At 38.1% G+C, this 27,094-nt stretch overlaps 1 protein-coding gene across 1 annotated transcript in view; it reads left to right on the top strand.

The window, feature by feature from the left end:
• mdga1 (MAM domain containing glycosylphosphatidylinositol anchor 1) overlaps positions 1–27,094 on the top strand; it is a gene marked incomplete at both ends in the record, with an annotated part of 286,007 nt that overhangs the window by 91,099 nt on the left and 167,814 nt on the right. Inside the window, one exon of the mRNA XM_079843317.1 lies at positions 6,795–6,969. Coding sequence (XP_079699443.1) covers positions 6,795–6,969 — 175 coding nt within the window. The remainder of the gene's footprint in view (positions 1–6,794; positions 6,970–27,094) is intronic.

Here is a 27,094-nt window from a genome sequence, read left to right as displayed (position 1 = left end):
GTTATTCATGCAAAATCAGTGATGCCTGATCATGTAGTTATGTAATAGTTAACTGACCATGCTAACTAGCCAAACTTTGACCCTTGGCCAGTGTTATTTGAGTAACATCACTATTATATGCAATGGTTAGTTATAGTTTTTATACATTTTTATTTATTCTATTTATTTTGTATCTTTAGTTGTTTTAGTACATCAAATTAAACTATGCTTTGAAACTAGCTGAAATACAAGGGGTACTTCACCGCTGTAAAGATGAATGTGTATTTTGAATTGGGTCATTTATGTAGTGGAAATGTGAAATTATTTTAGAAGTTGGTGCCTTCTAGACTGAGAAAAGACAGATGGCTCAAATGGATGAAAGACAACAACTCCCAGAATGCACTTGCTTCGCTGCCTACGAGGCCACTCCCAAGCCACACCTACCGGTTATCACTTGCCCACCGCGGCATCGCCATGTTCATTTTTATAGTAATAAAATAATTTAGTTAAGTTAGAGAACAGACACTACAATTAAAAACTGAACGTATCTGCTCAATACAGCACGAGCCGAATGAGAGTCGCAGCACAAACGCAGCAGGAGTCAGATTTCATTCATCAGAGAGTGAGGAGCTGACAGACCAGATGATCGCGGAAGATTTGGCTTCAAAACGAAATGTAAAAGCGCTTATTTAAGTGAGTTTGTCATTGTACCGTTTTGTTGTTGTGTTTTTCATTAAGAATAATAGGCTAATGGACCCATCATTCAAGCAACCCGCCCCCGAATTTGTGCTAATTCAAAACCGAAACTAAAATGAGCACGGCCGCCCGGCATTCATTCACGGCCGCACTGTCATTCGTTCACGGCCTCACAGTCATTCACGGTGTCCAGTCTGGCGCATTTTCAGTTCATGCCTATGGAAGCTGAACTTTCATAGGAATTCATGGAAAACACTCCGTTATGAATGCCCAGGTCCCTATGGGCGGGTTGAAAACATGTGGAACTAGCTCCTACTACTGGCTGTAGTCTCTAGCCTCTGGCCAAAAAAGCCAGACATAAAATACATAAACCTCTCGTCTGAGGAGGCCATGAGGAGGGGAAGCATGATCATTTGAATATACTACTGGGTTTCTACTGATACAAAGCTTAATGCTAATCGCTGAAGTAACCCTTTAAGTCTTAATTTGACCTTCCACAATTTAAGGCTTTAAAAATATCTTAAATTGGATCAGAAAGTCTTAAATTCAATATCATGGCATTAAAGTAAGGCCCTATGATTTCTGCAATGCAGAACATGTGGACGGAATTGCAGAATCCATTCATAAAATGGAATTTACTGTATAATGCAGAATGTCACAGAATTTGTCAAATTTTGGATGAATAAATCAAAAGTAGGTCAGTGCACTTAAAGGTGTAGTTCACCCAAAAATCATTTACTCACCCTAATGTCTTTCCAAACCCATAAGACTTTCCTTCATCATATAAAGCGATCGAGTCTCTTCAGAAGATTTGGAATAAACCGCTTGATTCAAATGGATTAGTTTTACGATCTCTTTATGAACTTTTTTTTTTTGAAGCGTTAAAGTGGAAGTTGCTTAGACTGTCAATGGAGGGACAGAAATATTTCCGATTTCATAAAAAATATCTTCATTTGTGTTCCGAAGTCAGTCTAAGTTTAATCTAACCATTAAAGCAGAGTCCAGAAAACAGAATAAACTATCTAAATAAACTATAAAAAATCAAAATACAAAAAAGATTTCATAGGGCCCTAAATTTAATTGCAAAATTGCACAACAAAAAATAGCATGTACTGCAAAAAAAAAAAAAAGTCTTCCTCAGGATTTTTGTTTTCCATTACAAATAAAAAAAAATAAAAAACCTTAGATCAAGATACATGCAATGACATGCAAAATGAAGAAATTATGTCTTGTTTCTGAGAAACTAAACACAATTAAGTGAGTTTATGCTTAAAACAAGAACAAATATCTGTCATTGGGTATGAAAATAACTCACATTTGAATTAAATAGATTTTTATGAACCCGTTGGCAGATATTTGTTCTTGTTTTAATCATAAATGTCTTATCTCAAACTTAAAGCTATTTTTTGTAAAATTTATTAAAAAAAGTTCTTGAGATCTGTTGGAAATTGAATTTTCAAACTTTGAAGTATCACTAATACAAATCATTTTGTGCTTAGACATTTACATTTAGAGAACATATTGACGTGTTCTGTTCACTTCAATTTATTCCTTACATTTTCTTTAATTGGTCTTAAATAGGTCTTAAAAAGGTCTTAAATGTACCTTCATAAAACCTGAAGAAACGTTTTTTTTTAAATAGTTAATAGTTTTAAATAATTTTAGTTATAGTTCACAACAATAATCCTCCCCTTGGCCTGAACAAACAGAACCAAATTCATTACTAGCAAAATGGAAAGTTCAGATTCAGAAACCATGTCAGAATTGTGATTTTTCAGGAGAGACAGATGAAGACACTACTGTACAGCTAACAGAGACGCATGGGAGTTCTTTCCCAAGAGCAGACAGAAAAGACTGTGTGAAGAAAGAGGGAGACAGACAGGGTTTGCGCTGTCTGTTGGGATCTCTGGAGCAGTAAAACATGGTGATGTGTGACAGCTGTTGATGTTGAGAAGGGCAGTGTTGTCTCTTTCAGTGGTTCATCTGTTTCATGACCAATTTCTTCGTCCCCTGTTGCGTTTCCTGTAGCTGCAGCATTTCAGTGTCTGTTGCCATCAGCTGTCCTCTCCTTTCTGTCTCTGAGACTTGGAAAGTTTCTGTGCCACTGTGACTTTGCATTGCTGTAAGTGAGCCGTCTGAGGCCGCTGTAATGATAGCCTATCCAGCGCCATCTGTCTTGCATCTGCCAGCGGCGTCCCGTTGAGAGCCACTATGAATCAACACAATGATGCCAGAGTTTTGGGCTTCTGAGAAGACAAACAGTACTTTTTCTTGAAATTTCACAACCAATGATGGATCCTGATAAAGGGCGTCAACACAGATCAGAGGTTCAGCTCACTGCTGCCCTTTACTTGGATAGATAGATAGATAGATAGATAGATAGATAGATAGATAGATAGATAGATAGATAGATAGATAGATAGATAGATAGATAGATAGATAGATAGATAGATAGATAGATAGATAGATAGATAGATAGATAGATAGATAGATAGATAGATAGATAGATAGATAGATAGATAGATAGATAGATAGATAGATAGATAATATGATAATGAATTGTGCCCTACAGTAGTGACTTTTCTCATTATAGAAGATTAAAAAATACTTTATATAAATGTATAAGCAAAAATGTATATATCCTGTAACATATATAAAAAAAAATTTCAGATACTTTAAGCATTTTTAATCAAATCTTTACCTTCGTTAATTCATTACATCGTGAGTCCATAGACCTACAGAGGACAAGCAGTTTGGAGAATGCATGGATAATATATATTTATAAATATATATATATATCATTTGTTTGTCAAATACTAATTACTTTTCGTGATAACTTAAATAATAGGTGTAAATTTTAGATGAATTGAACTTGGATTTTTAAGAATTTATTTTGGTATGTCCAACTCAACATTACTTAAGTGATTTTCAGAGATTTTATTGAGGTAATATAATATATATATTAGGGATGGGCATTTCAAGCAAAAATAATATTCCATGATCGCTGGGAATTATTCGATTATTATTCGAGAATCGCAACTCCTCCCCCTGCATGCATGTATAGGCTACACACATATAAACAGAGAGAGAGAGAGACCATTCACGCTCTTAGTCTGTATGATAACAAACTGTTTAATTCATCAGGGAATAGGCTATATTAACTCAAGACATATATTATTGTAACATGCTTAAACATATGACTCTTATTTGACATCGCCCCAAGTTACCATAACTGTTATATGCCACACAAGTCTACAGTATGCATTTGAGACAATCTGTTGTTCTGTTGTCTCAGAAATGGGGCACGGTTCATGCAGAGCTTAGTGCGCACTGATGTATCGAACCCGAGAACCCACAACCTGAGTTCGGTTGCACTCGAACTGTGCCGCGATTCGTGTCAATGTGAAAGCAACACTCCGGTGCGCACTTGTTCAGGAAGAAAAGAAACCAGCGCATGCGTTTTAGCCGATGTCATTAGTTCAATAACATACATGTAAGGATCGATGATTGTGTTGATGATTTACCTTAGATATGAGTGAGAGCGAGCCTGCTGTGTATTCGCGCATAGCGAGTGCAATCAGGGAAGCAAATGAATGGCAATTCACGGTCTCCTCATAAGAGTCTTTTTGCAAGCAGCAAAAGCCGCCTTCATGCGACACACATACAGTAAACCCAAGTGTTGTTTACTCAGCTGCGAATAATAGCACCAAACGAATAAAAAACACAATATATTGACCCGCGTTCTGTTTTCTATCATGCCTGTGCATGTTTGTGATGACCTGCATATATATATATATACTCACTCACACACACAAGTTTTCGATGACAATTTAGAATGATTTATAAATTAATATTACTTTTATGTTAACAGATTGAACTTTATTGTAGAGTGTTGCTATATCTTCAAATGTTTTAATATAATATTTTCAAAATACTATACAAAGTAGTTTAACAGTTTTGTTGTTTCAGCATCCAATTCACTGAAGGATTTTTGGCAGATATTGGCGCAATGCAATTTGTAAGGTGCAGTTCCTCGCTTTGTGTTCTAGGTTGAGGAGGATGCATCAATATGCTGTACTACAATCTACACATGAAAGTGGCACAACTTTTTAATAAGTTTGCCCCATCAAACAGCTTTCGACCAGCTTTTCTGTCCTTTGCCACCAAGGATAGCTTACACCCAGCAGGAGCTCGCTCTCTCCCTTCCTCCGTGTTAATTTCTCACCCTGATAAATGAACAGCAGCTGTGTCCTAAATCCACAGGCAAATAAACCTGAATAAACACAAAGCTTGTCGTTTACACAGGTCTGTGTAATCCCATAATCCTTTGCACGTACGTCCTAACCTTCCCACCGCCCCCAGCGCTGCCAACTACAATGGCCTGCTCACCCATGTGGCACCCTGTTCAGAGGTGACCCCTCTATAATAGAAACAGCTTACTGATGTCCAGAGGTGGAGAGGTGTAGGAGATTACACCGGCTTTAGTTTGTGATTTTCACTTGACCTTACACACTCAATGCAAAGATTGTGTGAAGGAATCAAAAGAATGATTGAGATGGATGAGTGTGTGATTACCGACAAAATCTGTCCGCTGTACTCACACGAGGGTCAAACTTATTGAGTCCCACTGTACTTCTTGCGCATCATTCTTGCACACATTTTAATGTAGTTTTTCCTGTAGATTCACTTATTACAAAATAAATTAAGCTCTTTCTAATTTATTATTGCTACATATTGTACTTTTATATGAAGACATATCTTTTCATTAATTTTAGTATACAAATATAGTAAAGTCTGAGATGTCATTGACAATCTGCAACTTTTTTTTATTTAAAAATGTAAATAAACAGAAAGCTTCAGTTTCTTTTTTTAAAATTTGTATTATGAATCAGATTCAGCACTTTTTTGATCACAATCAAGTGTAAGCAAATTAAAGCAAAAGAGAGACCAAATACTAAAGTATTCTTTTTTGTGTGTGTGTGTTCTTGAATGGTTTATCAGGACATATAATGACATGGGTATTACAACATATACCAAGTGGCTTAAAAACATACTAAACTACATTAAATAAATGTATCCTGTCCAAGGATGTTTAAATATTTTAGGGGCAGGTTAGGGCGCTTTCATCAAAATTACAGATTACAGACAAACCTCCCCCGAACCACGGTCCAGACCAAACAGACGAAATTTGGTCCGACGAAAAGAGGTAGTCTCGGTCCGAATGAAACTGAACAAAAGATTGGTTTGTTTCTAGTGTGAAAGCATTTGGTTCTGACTTTCAGACCATTTACAAGAAGTTTATGTTTAAATATTATAATGTTATTTTAAAATTTAATCTAGGCTATATTGATTATGAAAAGTGAAAAGATGTGCAATATGTCGGAAGACAGAAGGTCAGAAATGATTTTGACCACTTCATTAAGTTTTTTGTTTTGTAGAAATCCTTTCTTTAAAGTGAATTTCGTTTTTGTTTAAATTGTTTCTTAATTGTAATCAATGTTTCATCAGCCAATTGCCTGGATTTAATAAGTAAAAAGCAAAATAGACTACAGCAGACAATAATCGTGACATGGATACGCTGATCATTTGCATTGCACGTGAACTGGAGCGCGTCTCATAAATAAACTGAAACTTGGTTTGAAAAATAAGTGAATAGAAATTTTGAAATGTCCGCTTTTAAACGAAACTTTTAGTCAAGCAATGCGCACTGTTCACTAGTGGCAACGATATGCGTCCGTTCATTCATTCTTGTCAAAGACACTGATGTCAGACACACGTCCGTTTACAAACCAATCAATGTCAAGACGGAGCCCACATAGATGATGACGACAGAATGCAAGTATGTTATGTAAAGTACTTTAGTGCGCTCAAACCAAAACTAACTGAATGTATAAAATGTATCAAGTTCGGACCTTGGTGCGGACTTTCAGGTGTGGAAACGGCCTTAGTGTAGGGGGATAGAATATACAGTTTGTACAGTATAACAAATATTACACCTAAGTCCCCTTAAATCACATATTCATGAATGTGTGTGTGTGTGTGTGCATAAAATATGCTCTAAAATGCAGTTGTTTTGCACGATAGCTCATGAGTCTCTGAATGTCGCCCCCCCCCTGCAGGTACGGTGGACCAAGACAGCAGGCAGCGCTTCCGACAAGTTCCAGGAGACGTCCATCTTCAATGAGACTCTACGGATCCCCAACATCCAGAGAGTGCAGGGCGGCCGCTACTACTGCAAAGCTGAGAACGGGGTGGGGGTGGCTGCCATCAAGTCCATTCGCGTAGATGTGCAGTGTAAGTGATAGGGCCACGATCCCTCCTCTTCCCAGCCTGATCCCTCCCGGATTTCCTGCAGGAGGTGAATCAGTGTGAACTCTCCAGAGCTCCATCTCTGTCCTAGTGCTGGTTAAGAGAGTACTTGAGCTGGATATTAGTGTGGGTGGTTATGGAAAACAGCAGGGGAAGCAATGCTCAATTGAGTGGCCAAGGCAAAAGAGGAAGCAAAACATTGCACCCACCAGCTTTTAGGGAGATTTAATAAGCGGTGAGTGATAGACATACGAGTTGTACTGGACAGATGCGCCTGGAGAGTTCGGGTGAATGAATTGGAAGGATCTCGAGTGAGAGTTGAAGCCATAGTTCAGGCAGGGTCACACTCTTTATGTGTGTAAGGGAATCCCTGCAGTGCTGCCCAGAACCATTGACCCACTGTCCCATTGAGCCAAGGGCCAGGTCAGCGACTACAGCCAGACCCCACGAAAACCACCCACAAAAGACTCCTCACCATCTCAGATCAACCTCACACTCAACACAAACATAATTAAGAATAAAAAAAATATACAAAAATCCTATATATATATATAGGGAAAAAAACATGAAATATTCTCTGAAAAATGTAAATATGTTATGCCATTTTGCTTAAAACATTAAGCAAATATATTATATATCAAAAGTAAACAAAAGTAAATTGCAGGCTTCTCGAGATAAAATATTGGACAGCATAAAATAGTCGAACAGCAGTCATAAGTCTCTTAAAAATGCAACAAAACACAACTCATCATTCAAAAATATCTGTTTAGGGCATATTAGAATGTGCTTTTGCATTCCACTGCACAGTTTGCTGTGTGCACTGGCCCTTATTCTTTCATACCTACCTTTCCTCATGGCTTTACACGTCTCTGTTACAACTTACTCGTAACCTCTCACACACTTTTGTGTGTTTCATTTACTTCCAACCGTTAACACACAATAAGAATCAGTCAGCGATCTCCCTCTGCGGTGTTCGACCATCATGCTTCCCCTGTGGCCCCTCCTCGTTCCCCAGAGGATAGATGTGTTGTTCCATAGGGTTCCCTGGGGGTGGATGATAATTGTGTAGCAGGTAAACAGGGCAGGCTGACAGCTGCTCCGAGTGGAAGCACTCCTGACGGGTGATACTTGTTCAATTTTCCCCCACCGGCTCTATGCGGCTCCCGGATGACTTTAGCACCACAACACCGGCAATTAGATTCAGCCAGGCCAGAGCGGCGAGGCACAGCACGGACCACACACACACACACACACACACACACACACACACACACACACACATACACATACACACACACAACCCCCTTCACCCCCCTCGATTTTCTACAGCACCAAACCCCATTACGGAGAGAAAAGAGAAGTAAGAGAGCAAGTGTGAGCTGTGAGATGGAAAGGTGAGAGGTACAGAAGGTGTGAGAGATAAAGATAGAAGAATTACGGAAGCGGGATTGAGAGGTTGGGAAAGGCATGACAATAAGACCCTCAGAATGGCCTGATTCTTTTGTTCGGCTGAATAAAATATCCGTGCTACCTTTATAACACGCTGCCCATGTTTGCACATTGCCAACTTGACACAAGCAGACTTTTAAGAGTTATTTAGTTGGAAAAGTGATGACAAATCCATCGCTCTCATTTTCGGTTCCCCCCGTTTTCGCCGAGGTCTCTTTTGGTTTTGGTTGCGTCCAGGGGGGTTTTGATGCTTTCTGTTAAAGGGACTTTGAACTGTTCTGTGTGTGCTGTGTTAAAGCTGTTTGCCTGATTTTATGTCAGCATATTTCATCTATTTAACCTCGGCCATGCACATGCTACAGAGGCAGACAGCCTTAGTTAACATCAAAGAGAGAGATATACAGGAGGCAGTGAGAGTTCGAGAGCAGCGCTGCGCAAAACTACATATTTAAAAAGAAAATGAACTAGTCTGCATTTTGTCTCAACAATTATTCAAATAATTAGGTATATTTAGGCTGCTTTAGGTTTTTGCATTCAAAGACAACTGGACAAAGTGGGATATATATATAAAATACAAATTCAGAATATATTTTATATATATATATATATATTTTATATATATATATATTTTATATATATATATATATATATATATATATATATATATATATATATATATATATATATATATATATATATATATATATATATATATATATATATATATATATATATATATATATATATATATATATATATATAAATATATAAAATATATAAAATATATAAAAAAAATATATATATAAAATATATTCTGAATTTGTATTTTTTCTTGCTTTCCATTAAAAATATTTAAACATCCTTGGACAGGATACATTTATTTAATACATTATGCAAAATATAACAATGTGTTAATGTATTATATACATTTATATTTTCCCTCTCATTCACAAAGTTTAAGCTTATAACAAGAATTTATGGGATATATGGAGGATATATAAAGGCTGTAAAAAAAAAAAAAAAAAAAAAAAATTTGATTTATCACACTTATCGTGAAATTAATCATACGCCATTTATCTCATTAAACACATTAATTTTGTCATAATTTGCTATATCTTAAGTAAACAATCAGATTGAAGGGTGATTCTCACAAAATACTGTATTTTCTGCAAGCTTCAAGGATAATTTGAGTCTCCAAAATGACACAAAATAACCAAATATAAGGTGTCCATATAATTCTATTATAGAATACATTTATTCACACATAAGCACCCATGAAAAAAAAACATTGATATTAACATTAACATCCCTAATATATATTTATATAGTTGAGAAATTTTGCACAATATATTAAGTAAATATATCCTATTCAGAGATGCTGAAATATTTGTACAAGAAGTAAAGGCAAAAATATTAACAAAATCACTGCATTTCTGCATTTGTCAATTTCTGTAGATATACTAAGATATACTATATATTTGTAGTAGTAGTGGTAGTATTTATAAAAATAAACTTAATTGAATAAATATGTGACAACCAGTCTTAATATCTTTTATATGGTTAATTTAATATAATTTTTGCTTCTCAGGTAAATTCTTTTGTCTTCCCACTAACAAACAACAACAATACAGACCAGTGATGCGCGGGTCAATGTATAAACAACCCGCACCCGACCGACGTTTTCAACTAACCCGCCCGCAACTCGGACCGCAAAAAAAAGAAGAAAATATTGTAACCGACCCGCTTCCTGACCCGCATTTTTTAAAAGTAGTAAATGCTCATCGTAGCTCATTGGGCCATTGAGAAAATGTTTCAGGCCCTGACGCGGTGTCGCTCAGAGGTGCAGCAGCGAGAGCAGGAAGTTCTTGAGGCGGCCCATCATTTTCCATTTCAGCTCCAGATGCATATTATTGATGAACGCGATGTTTATGTTTCGACCCGGCTTGAAGAATTCATCAGCCCACATTTGGAAAACATTTGGAAAAGTGTGAAAGCCCTTAGGAGCGCAAACTGTTATTTTTCTGAATGCTGTATGATATAGCCTAGTGTTATGTAATACAGGCTTGATTTATTCATTTATTTCGTTAAATTTTCTTAACAATTAAGATGCTGCATGTGTTTATCCAGTCTAATCGAAGTGTGCGTCTCTCCCCCGACTTTCCCAACAAAAATCCCGCCCCCTCTCAGAAAATACATAAAACTGACTTTAAATGCGTTTAAAAGTAGCCTATTAAAATGGTACAATGGCATTGCTCAGTTCAACGTTTTGGGAAATCGGGCATTTTGTCCCGCGTCAGCATTTATTCAAAAGTTAATAACGCTCAACATTCAAAAGGTAAATAAGGATTTATTGACGATCCGACCGACCGTGACCCGAATATCATTAAAAATATTTTTGGATGACTCGTAACCGCGGGTAACCGCGGGTGGCCGCGGGCACCCGCTCATTTTGGATCAACCCGCGCATCACTGATACAGACTAAGAAAATGAGTTGTGCTATGTAGTCAGTTGTTGGAAACTATAGTCAATAATCCTGACCAATCCCGAGTGCATCTAATACCTCACACACCTCATTCCTCTCACGCACACTCAGTAGGTGGGTTTTTTTGTGCGGGCTGGGCAGTCTTTGACCGTGGCACTTTGGCCAGTGAGACAGTGGGTAACTGTGTTCTGGGGTCAGCGTGCCTCTACTTTAAGGATGGACTTGGTTCAGAGACCCAGTTCTCACCCTTTCATTCATTCGGTAAAGTTCAGATCACACACTCCAGCACCAGGTAAGAAGCACAACAGCATGTGTGGAGTGACTGGTTGGGTGAACTTTACACCACAGGTTTATTCATTGCATAAAGTTTTCTTTGATACATTTTCAGTATTTATATTGCATTTAGTCTAGATGGATTTAATCAGGTGTGCGAGCATAAATCACTCAATCATATGCGCATATTCATGTAATTGAAAGGGGATCACTTTATTTGAATAAACGGTGTGATATTTGCACACTTTTATTTGTAGAATATGAAATGCACCAAGTGCACCATGGTATGCAATACATAAATAATTTGTAGATAGATAGTTGTTATTGCATTTTTGATTACATTTCAGGCAATGCTGTGTAGTCTTGAATAGCAGAGTACACAGAATCACTTGATAATATTTGACTTCCTCTTCAGTTCTCATGAGTGCCACTGTCTGAAGTCTTAGTGCCAGTGTTGGCTGAGATTATGAGCTCTTGACATGGCCTAAAGTCGTATTGTGTTATGTGTTTGTGGAAGTTTTAACACTGCAAAAGTATTTGCATGCGTTTCTTCCCAGAGGAGACTTTCATTGCTCAGATGTTTTTCTCTTTCGTAGCGCAGGAGATGTAACGGTGTTCTTAGTTAAGGTTTCGTTTCAAGAATTGGTTCACTTCAAAATGAAAATTAGCCCATGATTTACTCACTGTCAAGCCATTCTAGGTGTATATGACTTTCTGAGAACACTATCAGAGTTATATTAAAAAAATATGCTTCAAAGCTTTATAATAGCAGTGACGGGTCCATTGAGTTTGAAGCTCAAAAAAATGCATCCATCCATCATAGACGTACTCCACACGGCTCAGGGGGATAATAAAGGCCTTCTTCAGCCAATCGATTGAGTTAAGTAAGAAAGATATCCATATTTAACACATTATAAAGTAAAATATCTAGCTTACGCCAGACCGTCTTCCGTATTCAACTAAGAAAAAAGTGTAACTGGCGTGACGTATGACATTTGGCAGTAGTGTAAGCGTTTTGAACTGCGAAATGCGTTACACTTTCTGTGCACCATGCAATGATATAATACAGCGCCTGAAAATAGTAGAAAAGCAGGTTGTCACGTTGGTTATGTTGACGGACGTTAGCCTATCTTCAGGCGCTGCGTAATATCATTGCACCTGCTGCACCCATGGTACGGTAGCAAAGTTCCTTGATTATTACGCAGGAATGAAATCGCAACTTTTATTTTTCAGTCGGTCTTAGTACACAATGTAACTACAGAGGAGTCAAGTTTTAAAATAGGAAAAATATCGAAAATCTTTGGTCATTTTTGAGCGAGATGCTAACGGTCTAATCAGATTCAATGATCTATGCTAAGCTATGCTAAAAGTGCTACCGCCAGATCCGGAGATCGGCTGAATGGATTCGAAAACGATTCAACTCAGCTGTTTAACTCTAGGGGAGTTGGAAAATGAGCCTATTTTCAAAAAAAGTGGAGTGTTCCTTTAAAGGAACACGGCGACTTGTTGGGACTTTAGCTTATTCACCGTATCCCCCAGAGTTAGATAAGTCCATACATACCATTCTCATCTTCATGAGTGCCATAACTCTGTCTGACGCACACACCGCTAGCCTAGCTTAGCACAAAGACTGGAGGTAAACGGCTCCAGCTAGCCTACTGCTCAATAAGTGACAAAATAACGCCAACATTTTCCTATTTACATGTTGTGATGTGTATAGTTACATCGTGTACTAAGACCGACGGAAAATGAAAAGTTGCGATCTTGTAGACCGATATGTCTTGGAACTATACTGTCATTCCTGTGTAATGATCAAGGAACTTTGAGCTGTACCATGAGTGCATCGACGCAGTGATATTATGCAGCGCCAGAAAATAGTCCTCAGCACTCTCTCTGTGCAAGCAGGTTGTCACGTTGGTTATTTATTTTCAGGTTAGCCTATTTTCAGGCGCTGTTCCTTTAAGTATCGACTTTGTCTTAGGTGTTTTAAAGAACAGCGCTATAAAATGGATGTGGAAAGTTTGGTCATGAAGGGATTTGATGATAAATGTTTGAGCTTATATTGAGATCTCTAACTTTTGATTTGTAGACATTTGTATCTTTTGAAATCTGAGCAGTTTTTCCCCTGGAAAAAAAAATAAAGAGAAGCAAGAGACCGCTCTATTTGCTCTCCATTGTGCCTAGGAAAAATATGAAAGAAATCTGATTCATGATTTTTCTTTCCATGTGGATCAGTGTGTATTTGTGATGTGGACTTTCAGGGTTAGTTCGTCTCTATGCTGAGCTGGAGTGTGTTTGGTTGTGCTGGTCGAGTGTGTTTCGGCACTGGCTCGTCTCCGCTCTGATTCTGCTGGAGTGTGTGTGTGTGTGTGTGTGTTTGAGCTGGCCTTCAGCCCCGGCCTGTCTGTGCATGCCAGAGTCTGCCGTCACAATACAGTCCACAAAAAGCCCCTTGTGCTGAAGACACCAGGAGAGCACTGGAGGAGAATAAAAATGAACCGGTGACTCACACACACTTTTTAAACAGGCCTGACACTATATACCAAATCTTAGTGCACTAATTGGAAAAACAAAGTACAAGATTTTCCCTTTCTGTCATAGAAGTTTTAGAGCTTTCTATTTCCTCCTCTTTCATACGCGCTCTCTCTCACACATAGACACACGTACACACATGTACACACATACACACACACACACACACACACACACACACACACACACACACACACACACACACACACACACACACACACACACACACACACACACACACACACACACACACACACACACACACACACACACACACTGCAAGCTCACACTGCTGCCTGGGCCTAAAGAAAGCACAATGACTCACCTTTAGCCAACTACCCATCACAATCACAACCCAAAGGTCAAATACAATGTACCTTTCGCTCAACCACAGAAGTGTGTGTGTGTGTGTGTGTGTATGAGCGGCCACATGTGGTTTTTCCTAAATGGCATTTTAGAGTGAAACCAAAACTAGTTAGTTCATCGTATCTCATCTGTCTGTGTCATCGTCATCTCATCCACTGTCATTGTAAGTCTTTTAAAGGACTCAACATAAAGGAGAAGAGAGAATGAGAGGAGGATAAAGAAAGGTGGATGAAAATAAGAGAAAAGAAAAGAGAAATTTGGAGAGAGGAGGGATAAAGTGGAATAGAGACATGGTCAGTTTTTTGTTTTTGGATGATGATGATGATGATGATGATGAAAATGGTCTTTAAATTTAGAATTATATTTCATCCTGTCATAATTTGTCAATTTTGCTCTGATTAATGTTATAATTTTAGTTGCATTTAGTTGCGTTTGCATCATTTTTGTGTTGTGTATTAGCCTGGATGCCAGCCAAACTTTGCCCCGCCCACAACATTTGAGTTCGGGAAATTCGGTCTGGAATTGATCCGTTGTGGAGCAACTATGCCCAAACAGGAACTTTTCGGACCAATCAAATTGTCAGGGCGGGCTTTAAGCTTTATTCGTGATGACTCCGATCTTTCGAAAATATTCAGATCTAATTTGACCTCTGACCTGTAAAGTTGCCAGAATAATAATCATACACTGTTTGTTCATTGGCCAGAGGAGAACTGGCACCCCGACTGAGCCTGGTTTCTCCCAAGGTTTATTTTTCTCCATTATGCCACCTGATGGAGTTTTGGTTCCTTGCCACTGTTGCCTTTGGCTTGGCTTGCTCAGTTGGGGACACAAAATTTTCAACGAAATATCCAGATAAATTTAATTACTAAACTAAATTAAATACATCAACTGAATTACTGATCTGCCCACATTGTCACTGTATGGTAATTGAATTGAGCTGGATGACATCACCGTTTTCTCCAGAGCGGCTGTACGGCCGAATCAAATTCTGTTGCATTATTTTCCTGTTTAAGACTGTGAAGCTGCTTTGAAACAATCTGCATTGTATTACGCTATACAAATAAAGTTGACTTGACTATACGATGATGGACAGATGATCAACAGTAGCGTAATCATCCACGTTACCAAAGAGCACTTGGGTTGAATTTGTTCTAGTCCTAAACGGAGAACTTGTTTGTATGCATTCACCATTACTATTTCTCTCAAAAATGATGGTCGTGTTGGTAAGTTCTCCATGTGTGAATGCCTGTTATTTACATTGCTTCTTCCGATCTCTTATATTGGGCACTTTTTGCACTTAAATTGGCTTATTCTTACTGTTGAAATTGAAAATGATGCATGTGTTTTTTTCTGAGGGATTGCCGTTTTGACAGTTTCCACCTGGACATATAGTCAAATTTGCTAATTATCTTTAATGTATTTGCCCTGTTTTGATCCGATTCTTTTTTACAACACCGGCAAAGGTCGTTTTACACTGTTTACACAGTTGAGTTCTGTTGACAACTAACGTTATGCGTCGTTCCGTTGCTCTGATTGGTTGTAGGTCTATCCAATTGAGGTTGGTTGAAACACGCCTCATAATCACAGCCCAATGGAGCAGTATCAGACGGTTCACTAAGATTTTTAAGAGTTTCTGAAAGAAGTTTCTTATGTTCACAAAGGCTGCATATATTTGATCAAATATCAGTAAAACACAATGCTTTGAAATATTATTATTATTATTATTATTATTAAATATTTTTTTATTGAAATATAATAAAATGTAATTTATTCATGTGATGTCAAAGCTGAATTTTCAGCATCAGTCTTGAGTGTCACATGATCCTTCAGAAATCATTCTGATATGATGGTTTGCTGCTCAAGAAACATTTCTGATTATTTTCAATGTTCAAACCATGATGCATATTTCAGGATTCTGTGATGAATGGAAAGTTCAAAAGAAATAATTTATAACATTATAAATGTCCTACCTTTACTTTTGATCAGTTTGATCAAAGAATATAATTATTTCAAATTATGATAATATTCTTCCAAGACGTGCCACATATGAGATTAATCAGACATGCATTACTGTTCAAAAGGTTGGGGTCAGATGGTTTTTTTCTTGAAAGAGAATTTTTTTCAAGAAAAAAACCATCTGACCCCAACCTTTTGAACAGTAATGCATGTCTGATTAATCTCATATGTGGCACGTCTTGAAAGAATATTATCATCATTTGAAAAATTTATATTCTTCCAAGATTTTCCGTAAAATGGAGATGGAAGCGATGATGAAGTGTGAGACATTACAGACAAACTATTAGCAAAATTAGACAGTCACAACAGGAGGTAAGAGACGAGTGGAGGAACTCGTTCATTCTCCTCCTTTGAGTTTGGCAGAGATCATGTTGCACTTTATCAGCAGCCATATCATCCTGTTGCCCAAGACTGGTTTCCCACTGAAGCTAAGCGGGGCTGAGCCTGGTCAGCCTGGATGGGAGACCTCCTGGGAAAACCAGGTTGCTGCTGGTAGAGGTGTTAGCGAGGCCAGCAGGGGGCGCTCACCCTGTGGTCTGTGTGGGTCCTAACGTCCCAGTACAGTGATGGGGACACTATACTGTCAAAGGGCACCGTCCTTCGGATGAGATGTTAAACCGATGTCCTGACTCTCTGTGGTCATTAAAAAACCTAGGATGTCCTTTGGAAAAAGAGTAGGGGTGTAACCCCAGCATCCTGGCCAAAAACAGCCCATTGGCCCCTGTCCATCATGGCCTCCTAATCATCCCCATATACCGATTTAACGAATGGCTTCATCACTCGGTTTCCTCTCCACCAATCAGCTGGTGTGCGGTGGGCGTGTTGGCGCAATATGGCTGCCGCCACATCATCCAGGTGGATGCTGCACACTGATGGTGTTTGAGGAGATCCCCCCCCCTTTCATGTAAAGTGCTTTGAGTACCCAGAAAAGCGCTATATAAATGTAACTAATTATTAATATTATAACCCGTGATCCGATTCTTAAGATAAAGCTCCTCACTTTGCATTTGTTCTGTGGCTCGACTCGCCATCTGGTTCAAAACGATTTTTTTATGTTTCTGAAAAGAAGGCTTTCCAAGGCTGCATTTATTTGATCAATAATACAGTAAAAATATGCTTCATTATTATTATCAGTTGAAATACAAATCTTTTAAATCTAACATATAAATGTCTTTACTGTCACTTTTAATCAATTCAATTCATCATTAATTTCTGTAAAAAAAATACAATCTTACAGGTTAAACCCATTAGTAAAGTGCTTCAGTTCACTCACGTCTTTGTTCTCTGGCTTGACTTGCCTTCCTAGCCTCTCATCTCGTCAAACAGTTGTGCTAAGCGAAGTCGTCTTCTAATTGGCTGATTTGGGTTGATGATGTTCCCGCCCCCTCACCCCTGTCTTTTGATGATGTCACCTGACCATGGCCCCCCCGCTCTTAAATGCCCCCCCCCCGCACAGAGCTGCCACGCCGTACCTCGGCTTCCGCCACACGCTTGACAGCAGGCTGTTGGATGAAAGAGAATGCTTCACACCGCATGAAAATTTCATATAGCTCTAATAAATATCTGCAGGCGGTCTAACAGCCACACAGTCTTGTTGAAATGAATGCTGGCTTGTGCGTGGATTTCCCTGCACCCGGCGCGACGTGTTGGAATAGCGAGCTTTAGTTTATCATTAAGATCATTTGGAGAGCCAATATTGGGGGACATGTTAAGGTGTCTGAACTGCTCATTTTTGTAGTTTTAAGTGAAACTGTGAATTTGGTGGAAGTCGTTCAAAGTGAAGGAGGGATTAGAGGGATAAAGGGATAGTAAAACGGATAGTTCACCCAAAAATGAACATTTTGTCATCATTCACTCACAGTCATGTTGTTCCAAACCTGTATGAGATTCTTTCTTCTGTTGAACACAAAAGAAGATATTTTGAAGAATGTTGGTATAGTGTTGTCAGAAGTACCGACCGCGATACCAAGTCGGTACTGAAATTTAAAAAATGTGACGCTTTGAGCGCTGTTGAGCGGAATCGTAAACCCCTCTGATTGCCCATTGTGCTCACATGTTCATCAAATATGTCTGTGATTGGCTACAATGACCAGCGCTTCAAAAACATGTTATAAATATATACATCAATGATGCATTTGAATGCAGGCGCCTATCAGCCTACCGGTCCGCTGGTCGACTTGTGCTTTAAAACGTTCTCGCTTTCAAAACACTTTCAAACACTTCCGTGTGCTTTCAAATGCTCCCGTGTGTTGATCATTGTAGTAGAGCCCTGCGCGGGACTGTTTTCTTCATCCCGCTCCCGCCCGCACCCGCCGAATTTCTGACCATTACCGCCCGCTCCCGCAACGTATGTGTTACACTCCCGCAATATGTATGTCCACTCCCGCCCGCACCCGCAAAACTCTGAGAATTTATTCCCGCACAATAATAGAGATGCATTGATTTTGTGTCTTCTCCCGTCCCGCAGGGGAAAAAAAAACACGTATTTGTATTGATATTATTAAAGAGATTCATGGGGTTGTTTGTTTCGTTTCCCTGGCCTGCATGTAAAAAAAAAAAAAAAGACAAATACATTCAAATATAATTTCGTTTTTATCAAAAACTTTGCACATAAAAATAGACTGCTTTGCAAAACAGAAAACAGAAAACCAGATTGAGAAACAAAAAACAGATCCCAATTCCGTCGAACGTGACCGACTGAAAGGAAACCTGAGAAAACATGCTTCAACAGAACGTAATGTGAACACAAAATAGCAAACGGACATTTAGAAACAATCCATTTCCACTCACTAAACTTCTATGTATTGTTTGTCAAAAACACCAAACAGTCAACTTGACCTGCAGGGAGTGCTGAGCGTTTTTGGTGAGGTATGATCAAGTATCTATGTATTTGCCAGCTGCGCAATATGTGGATACATATAACGTTATACCGCATGACTTTGCCTACCAAAACAATTGAGAAACTTCTCCAAATGTCAGACTTTCCTTGCTTAGCTTTTGTGCTGTAAATACCTCGTTTGAGGTTCTTTTCTACATCATCTATTGACATCTTCTCCATCATGTCGTTAGGCAACCTCCCTATCCCGCCGATTCCCACTGTAGTTTTTTTAGCCGCCCATTCCCGCCCGCAGCAAAATTCAAACCGCCCGCTCCCGCGAGATTTACGTTGGGTCCCGCGGGACCCGGTGGGACTCAATCCCAATGCAGCCCTCTACATTGTAGCCAATCACAGACACATCCAATGAGCGCATAAGCACAATGGCCAGTCAGAGGTGTTTACTATTCCAGCCCAACAGCGCTCAAAGCATCACATTTTTTTAATTTTTGGTACCACGGCCGGTATTTTTGACAACACTATGTTGGTAACCAAACAGTTGATGGCATCCATAGGCTTCCATAGTTGGAAATACTATGGAAATCAATGGCTAATGACAAGAGCTTCACATGAGGATTATTCATTGAGACACTTTTATGGCTAGACAAAAAGTATGAGCAAAACAACAAGAAATAAAGTAAATATTAAACTTTTAGGACCATATCACACACCGGCGCAATGCAACAGCAGGCATCGGGATACAAGTGTTTTTTGCTAGTTTTAGCCAGACAAAGTTATCATTTTCATGTCCAGCGCCACTTCAAGCGTTGTGTAAATTGCAAATGCACTCGCGCACATCTGTTCGCCCATGGGCGTGCTGGCCTGAAAACCAGGTGTGTTCAGGAGCATTGTTGAAGCGTTGCTATTTTGAGGAACTGAAAACGACTACAGGTTTTTGTTGGTCAATAATAGCGCAAAGTATTTGTTGTGTTATTTAAAGGACGTGTTAATAATATGCCCCTATAGGCAGGTGCACAACGTGCCTACACTCTGCTTATTACACACACAGGGACACGCAGCAGCACACAAACATTTTTAAATATGAAAAATAAAAGAATTCCTCTGGAGAAGCGTTCAGTCTTTTCCGCTCGCAAATTCCACCATGTAAATAGCGAATCCAGCATTGTGCAAGCGCAACTGGCTTTTAAAGGGAATGGGAGATGAGACTCTGATTGGTTTATTGCATGTTACGCCCAAAACACACCCATGACTCTGTTTTTTTCCGTCGTTAAACTAGCAAAAGTTGATTCGGACACGCCTTGGGCACCTGTGCCATGCGCTTCAGACCATATGCTCAGATCGTTAAAATAGGGCCCCAAGTCCCTCCAGACCAGTTTGTCTACCTTTATTCCCCCATCTCCCCCACTTACACCGTGTCCTAACTACATGCGCTGCGACGCCGCAACACGCAATAAAAGGTATCTTTTCCATGATCATTTTCCAGTTTTTGTCCTAACCAGCCGGAACAACAACACAAAACATGGCAATGATAATCTCAGGTTGTGTTTTTGCTTTATTTAATGTTAAAAGTGTGTAATATGACATTGAATATCATTTAGTGCTCCCAGCTTTGTTAGTCGTACTAAAGGCAATAATGGATAATTCACCTCAGAACTTAAAATTAAACAGATGAAAACAAGAACGTTCAAATTGTGAACAAACAAGTATATTCTATGACAAAGATTGTTTTAGCAACTCAGTATGTATTTTTTTAGTAATGTTTAAATGGTGTAATATTTGTGAATTTGATTATATACTTATCCATTTCCTTGTGAGTGCCGTCAAGATTAATCTCTGGTGCCCTACACTTACCGCGAGAGCCCGCCCACATGCTGTTCTGATTGGCTGTGGTTTTTGATTGATTTGTTGCATCTTGCAGTCTCGTCTGGTGTGGACAGACAAGTTGCTTGTCGCTGAAATCTTATCCCCTCTTACTCTCTTTTTCCCTAACTTGTTTCTCTCTTAAACTGCCTCTGTCTCTCTGTGCTGTTTAAACCGTGTTATTCAGACTTGGATTGTGTCTACAAAGCCCCAAAGCCAGAGGAAACACATGTGACAAGGCCTCTGCGTCTCTGCTCTTCCTCTATTCCAGCTCACTCTCATTCTCAGTAAATCCTCCGACCTTGTGCTCTTTTGCCATTTCAGGTAACACAGCAGCAGAAACGGGACAGACCTGCTTGTGCCATTGTTCGGAAAGGTTTTTAATATATATAGAGATGTGAGTTTAATAAAGTCTAAAATCTGATCAGTTATGAAAAAAGTAGTAGGCTTTAAAATTATGAAAAATCTTGAAATAAAATATTACTTTTCATAGCAAATCATTTTTGAAGAGCTGGAACTGTATTACAAAGTTAGGAAATCCAACATAGCCATGATGTTTAAAGGAATAGTTCACACCAATAATTTAGTCATTTAATTTACCTCATGCCATTCTAATATTGCATTTATTTTATTAGAAGAAATTTGATTTTATGTACAATGTTTCTGCTTTGCTTTTGTAATTTATATTTTCAAGCAGGGCCGTTTGAAGAAATTTGAGGGCCCCAAGCAAAATGGACATGGAGGCCCCCCAATACCCCCCACCCAACCCGCACGCACGCAAAGCCTTCAGGAACCACAGCATAGCCATACAGTTTAAGTTCACCCACACTTTATATAAATAAAAAGGTTTACAGTGCAAATACTGTTGTTGCATATACTGTGCATACAATTTGAAAACATTTGCAAAAAACACCACTGCATCATTAAAAAATGTTTGTAAACCTTTAAGTAACCATTTTTTATACATCTATAAACATTACATAGATAGACGGACCAGATATTCCTAACACTTTGGAAATACTTAAGGGTTACTAGTTGGTTTGTAAACTGTCTATAAACATTATCTGGATGGTTATTATAAAGTAGCAACAGATGACTATAATACCTTGTTAAATAGTTAATAAACAGTACTAGTAAAACATGTGGGTTGTCCTAATACTGTACTTCAAAATGTAACTGTAAAAATTGCCACAGAATAAAGTAATTGTTCAAGATCCATTGGTAACTTATAAAAATAATGTAATATTTGCAAACTGTCACTATCGTATATCCCGACACTAGCACATTAAGATAAGCTATGAAAAGGCTATCTGGTTAAATAATGTTTATAATAATAGTTAATATAGCATGCTATATTAACTATTCCAGGTTATTTATGCATAGCATAAATAATAGTATAGCATGCTATGCCACTTTCATCAAAACCTATTACAAAGCTATAGCAATGTCATGTCATTAAATACGATAAACAGTGATTCTGGAACAGATCTGCGTCTTCCTTATCCCGTTAAAAAACATATTACAGTATGTAACCATATTCCGTCCGTTCGGAAAAAAAAGTTGCACTAACTGTTTGTTACAAGCAGCATTTGCCGTCAGGCAGGTAACGATAGCTAACATAAACATATTTTTGCTAGCCTACCTGCTGCAAACTTACACCATTTTTGTACAAGACAAGTAGAGCTATTTTATCCAGTGTAATTTATCACATACCGCTATCTTGTTTTTTCTTATCCTCCTCTTCCTTTCTCTTTTTTCTTTTCTGGCTTCCTGAAGCATAAAATTACGCTTCATGATAACTGCCGAGGAGGTTTTGTATTTTGCCGGCAGCAGAGATTGCGTGGTTGGCTGGCTGCTGTCAGCGACTACTGAGAGGGGGCCCCTTAAGGGGGATCCCGATAACACTGTCATTGCACTTTCCTGCATTGACTATCAAAGGGGCGCTCACACAGTTTGTCGTTTCATTTTATTCTTAACCTGTCGTTGTCTTGGGGCCCCAGGCCAGCTCGGGGCCCCAAGCAATTGCTTGGTTTGCCTGCCTTGTCGCGACGGGCCTGTTTTCAAGCATCAACATGCGAGCAATTTTGGTCTGTTCCTCACAAAGCTTTGTAAAACTTTATAATAATAAACTATGTTTATTATACTTTGGGAAAAAGAACAGCTTGGACATTCTGCCTAATATCTCATTTAGCATTAGAAGGGAAAAAAGGGTTTGAAACAACACAAGGGGTCAGTAATGATGTTAAAAGTTGTATTTTTTGGGTGAACTATTCCTTTTAACAACTGCAAAAGATTCATATCATCACAATGCATAGCAATCCTTCCACTGAAAGAGAGTAACACTCACTGCGAATGATAATACCTGGATCCGAGAGGATTTTCAGCATTTTATCTTTTACAAGCTGAGACATTATTACTTCCAATATCAGTCCCTGCATCAGCTCATTTAGACTCTTATTCTTATTCAGATGAACTCTTAGATCCACATCAACATCTCACAGACCACACACTCTCACTGCACCTTGTAAAGACAGTTAATAACTTTCTATCAGCTTTCATATATTTTTGCAGACGCATGTCTTATTGAAATGTGAAATGGGGAGCTGTAATAGGAGAGGCGCTCTTGAATGGAACAGACCACCTTCTGCCTTACCTTTAGAAAGATGCTTTTGATTGCTGTGCCTCCATTCAGCAAAAAAAGGACAAAATAAAATAAATAAAAATCCGATTTTTTTACATTAGATGAGTATTCCAGGGCTCTGTCTTCTCTCAATAGACTTTGGGATACTTTTAATGGAAAAAGTTTCAGAATTTATAGCTTTAAATAACATTGAAACCATTTGAATAGCCCATTTTTGTTTCATTTTTTATATTTATCATTTTTAATTATGTTGTATTTTATTATTTCGTTGTTTATTTTACTTTATTGTTGTCTATTTTACTTTATTTTTGGTTGTGCTTTATCTGCGTGGCAAAGCAGTCACATATAAGATAATATAGGCTATATTTTCTATTTAGAGATAAATGTTTTGAAATGTTTGAAAGGTTTGGCTAATTAGAAGTGGTGTGACGAGACACTTAGCCCACGAGACATGAGATTGGGTTCACGAGGACGAGACCAGACGGGATTTTTACACAGTATTTTCAAGAAATCCTCAATGATGAAATACATGACTAGAAAAATAGTCAGGTGCAGGTGCATTTTGAAATGTTTTAACTAATCAACTTGTAATGAATGTCATTTCAGTTCTAATTTCTGAATATAAATGACCATATTCAGTAAAAGACAGCAATACTTAAGCACTGTGAAACACAACTGCCACAAACTCAACTGACTGGCTTCTCTCCTGTATGATTGTCTCTTCAGACTTTAGAGCTGCACATGATTTATGAGCTTCTACAACTTTTGACCTCCTAACTGAACTCCTTCCCACAAATTGAGCATAGATATTAAGTGCAAACAATAAGTGCAACCATAATCAAAGTACTATCTCATTATTCAAAGTGCAAATAGAGACTGAATTTCTCTTCAAGCATGATACTGAGCTAAGATATGGTTAAGATATTCGCATGCCTCAGGGAGTCGCTTTCAAACATCAGTAAAGTATTAAAATCGCGTTTGATTGCGCGCTAAGGTTTACTTTCACTTTCGCAATCGTGCGTACTCTGTGAATAGGGAGCGGTGGTTCTGAACGTGCATTTTACAAGATAAGACATTTGTCTGACGCTTCTGTTGAGTGACAAATCCTCCCCCACGGTCCTGTCAGTCTTCTCATCACGTTATAGAGAATGGGAACTTGTATTATACAGTTAAAAACACATCAGAATGGCGAACGCTTGCTGTGTTCTTCAGAGGTTCTTCACCGGTTCTTTGACTAAGGTGCTATATAGCACCTCTAAAGAACCACTGAAGCACCAAAATTGGGGCTATATAGCACTAAAAAAGGTCCCCATATCATTACGAGCCAAGAACCATTTTTGGTGCCATATAGAACCTTTTTTTTTTTAGAGTGTAGGGTAATTAAATTATAATTCAACAAAACAGCTTTAAAGCCTGGATGAAAATTATGTCATCATTTACTCACCCTCAAGTTGTTCCAAACCTGTATGAGTTTCTTTGTTCTGCTGAACACAAAAGAAGATAGAGTGAAGAATGTTTGTAACCAAGCAGATAGAGCAACTATTGACTACCATAGTAGGAAAAAAAATACTATGGTAGTCAATAGTTGCTCTATCTGCTTTGTTACAAACATTCATCAAAATATCTTCTTTTGTGTTCAGCTGAACAAAGAAACTCATACAGGTTTGGAACAACTTGAGGGTGAGTAAATGATGACACAATTTTCATTTTTGGGTGAACTATCCCTTTAAGGACAAAGCTTTTTTCTCTGTAAATGTTTTATGAACTTTTTAATAGATCTAATGAAATTTAACAAAATGTTATTTCAATGAGAACCTCATGAAAGATAGATATCATATCAGTGTGTTACATAAATTAGGTGTTAACTCTCGAACATTTTTTATTGTTTTTAAAGGGGTAGTTCAACCAAAACATGTGAACGTTTACTCACCCTAATGTCATTCCAAACCTCAATGAATTTCTGTCTGTGTAACATAAAAGAAAATCGAGTCTTTTTTTGTCCATACAATAGGCTATTCAATGGTATAGCCTATGGTTTGGTTGCCAACATTCTTCAAAATATCTTCTTTTATGTTTCACAGAAGAGAGAAAGTCATACAGGTTTGGAACGACATGAGAGTGAGTAAATGATGACAGACTTTAAAAGCAGTAAATTCACTTTAATGTATCCTAGCTCAAAATCAGTGGTTTACTGTCAAGTGCATTTCTGTGTGACAAAAGTGCAATATTACGTTTGTTATCTGCATTTGCAGTAAATTCGATAATATCCATCATTAGTTGTCCCTGTCCTAGATTTATTTATTTACTCCAATTTAAGGCCCTAACCCCAGTTAAAACATTCACGAGGAACTCATGGGCCGGATGGGCTGGGTTTGCCAGGGCCGAATTTTATCCCCAGTCCAGCCCTGGCATATTCTACCCTCACACTCCGTCATGACAATAGGACTCGAGACTAGAATCTCGAGACATTTTAATCTCCCAAGATCGCGTGGCACGAGATCTCATCACACCCCTACTAATTAGCACAGATTTGTTTCTCGTGGATATTTCTCATGGATTGACTTAAACATGACTTTTTCAGGAAGCGCAGCTTTGTCTGAATTCTGTGTTGTTTTTATTGCATCTGCAGCTTTGGGAGATTTTTAATGGGAAAAGTTTTCAGAATTTTTAGCTGTAAAAAACATTGAAACCATTTGTATATATTTGTTTAATTTTGCATTTTTTATTATTTTGTATTTTATTATTTATTTGTTGCACCATTTTATTATAATTTTTATTTTATAATTCTATTTTATTTTTATTTTTTTGTTTTGTTTGTTATTTTACTTTATCTGCGTGGCAAAGCAGTCATGCATAAGACAAAATATATTTATCTTGTTGTTTGTAGTTTTTTCTTTTCTTCTTTTCTTATTTTATTTGTGGCACTTTATCTGCTTGGCAAAGCAGTCACACATAAGACAATATAGGCTATATTTTCTATTTAGAGATACATGTTTTGACATGTTTGAAAGGTTTCCTAATTAGCACAGATTTTTTTTCTCATGTATTGACTTTTTTCAGGAAGCGCAGCTTTGTCTGAATTCTGTTTTGTTGGTATGGCATCCGCAGCTTTTTTTCTTGTGGCAGGCGGCTTTCTTCGCTTCTGTCTCTGCTATCGTGTTTCTGTTAGTTAGCTCGTGTTCTCTGAATCTCTTGTCAGTGTGGTTCTGGCTTTTCTATCGGTCACATGTAGCTTGACATGCACGTATAAAAACATGCTCTGCAGCAGCACTCCTGCTTCAGATGCTGAGATGGTTCTTTCTCCGTGTAAATGTCAAACATTTCTCGGTCTGAATGTGTGCGGAACGTGATAAAGCCAGCTTCCACAGATGACAATCGAATCGTCAGGTGATGTACAATGGAGTAAAGCCTCTGTTCTAAATCCTAGTGAGCAATGCTGTCTACTGCCTACATAGGTTGCATCTTAATGGAAATGGAATCTCGTAAATGATTTTGAAAAATCGACATAGCTGACATAAGTAAGTAACAACTTAATATAAATAGTGTTCCTCAAATGAAATGCATGTGACTTGACACATGATTGATTTTAATACAGAATGACATCAGCATGTACAGTTTTTAACATAATTAATAAACTTATTATGATGCATATTT

Source organism: Gobio gobio (genome assembly GCF_949357685.1).
Source record: "Gobio gobio genome assembly, chromosome: 18".
Taxonomy (NCBI): Eukaryota; Metazoa; Chordata; class Actinopteri; order Cypriniformes; family Gobionidae; genus Gobio; species Gobio gobio.
Note: the sequence above shows the minus strand (reverse complement) of the source record. Positions and strands in the feature narration are given on the sequence as shown.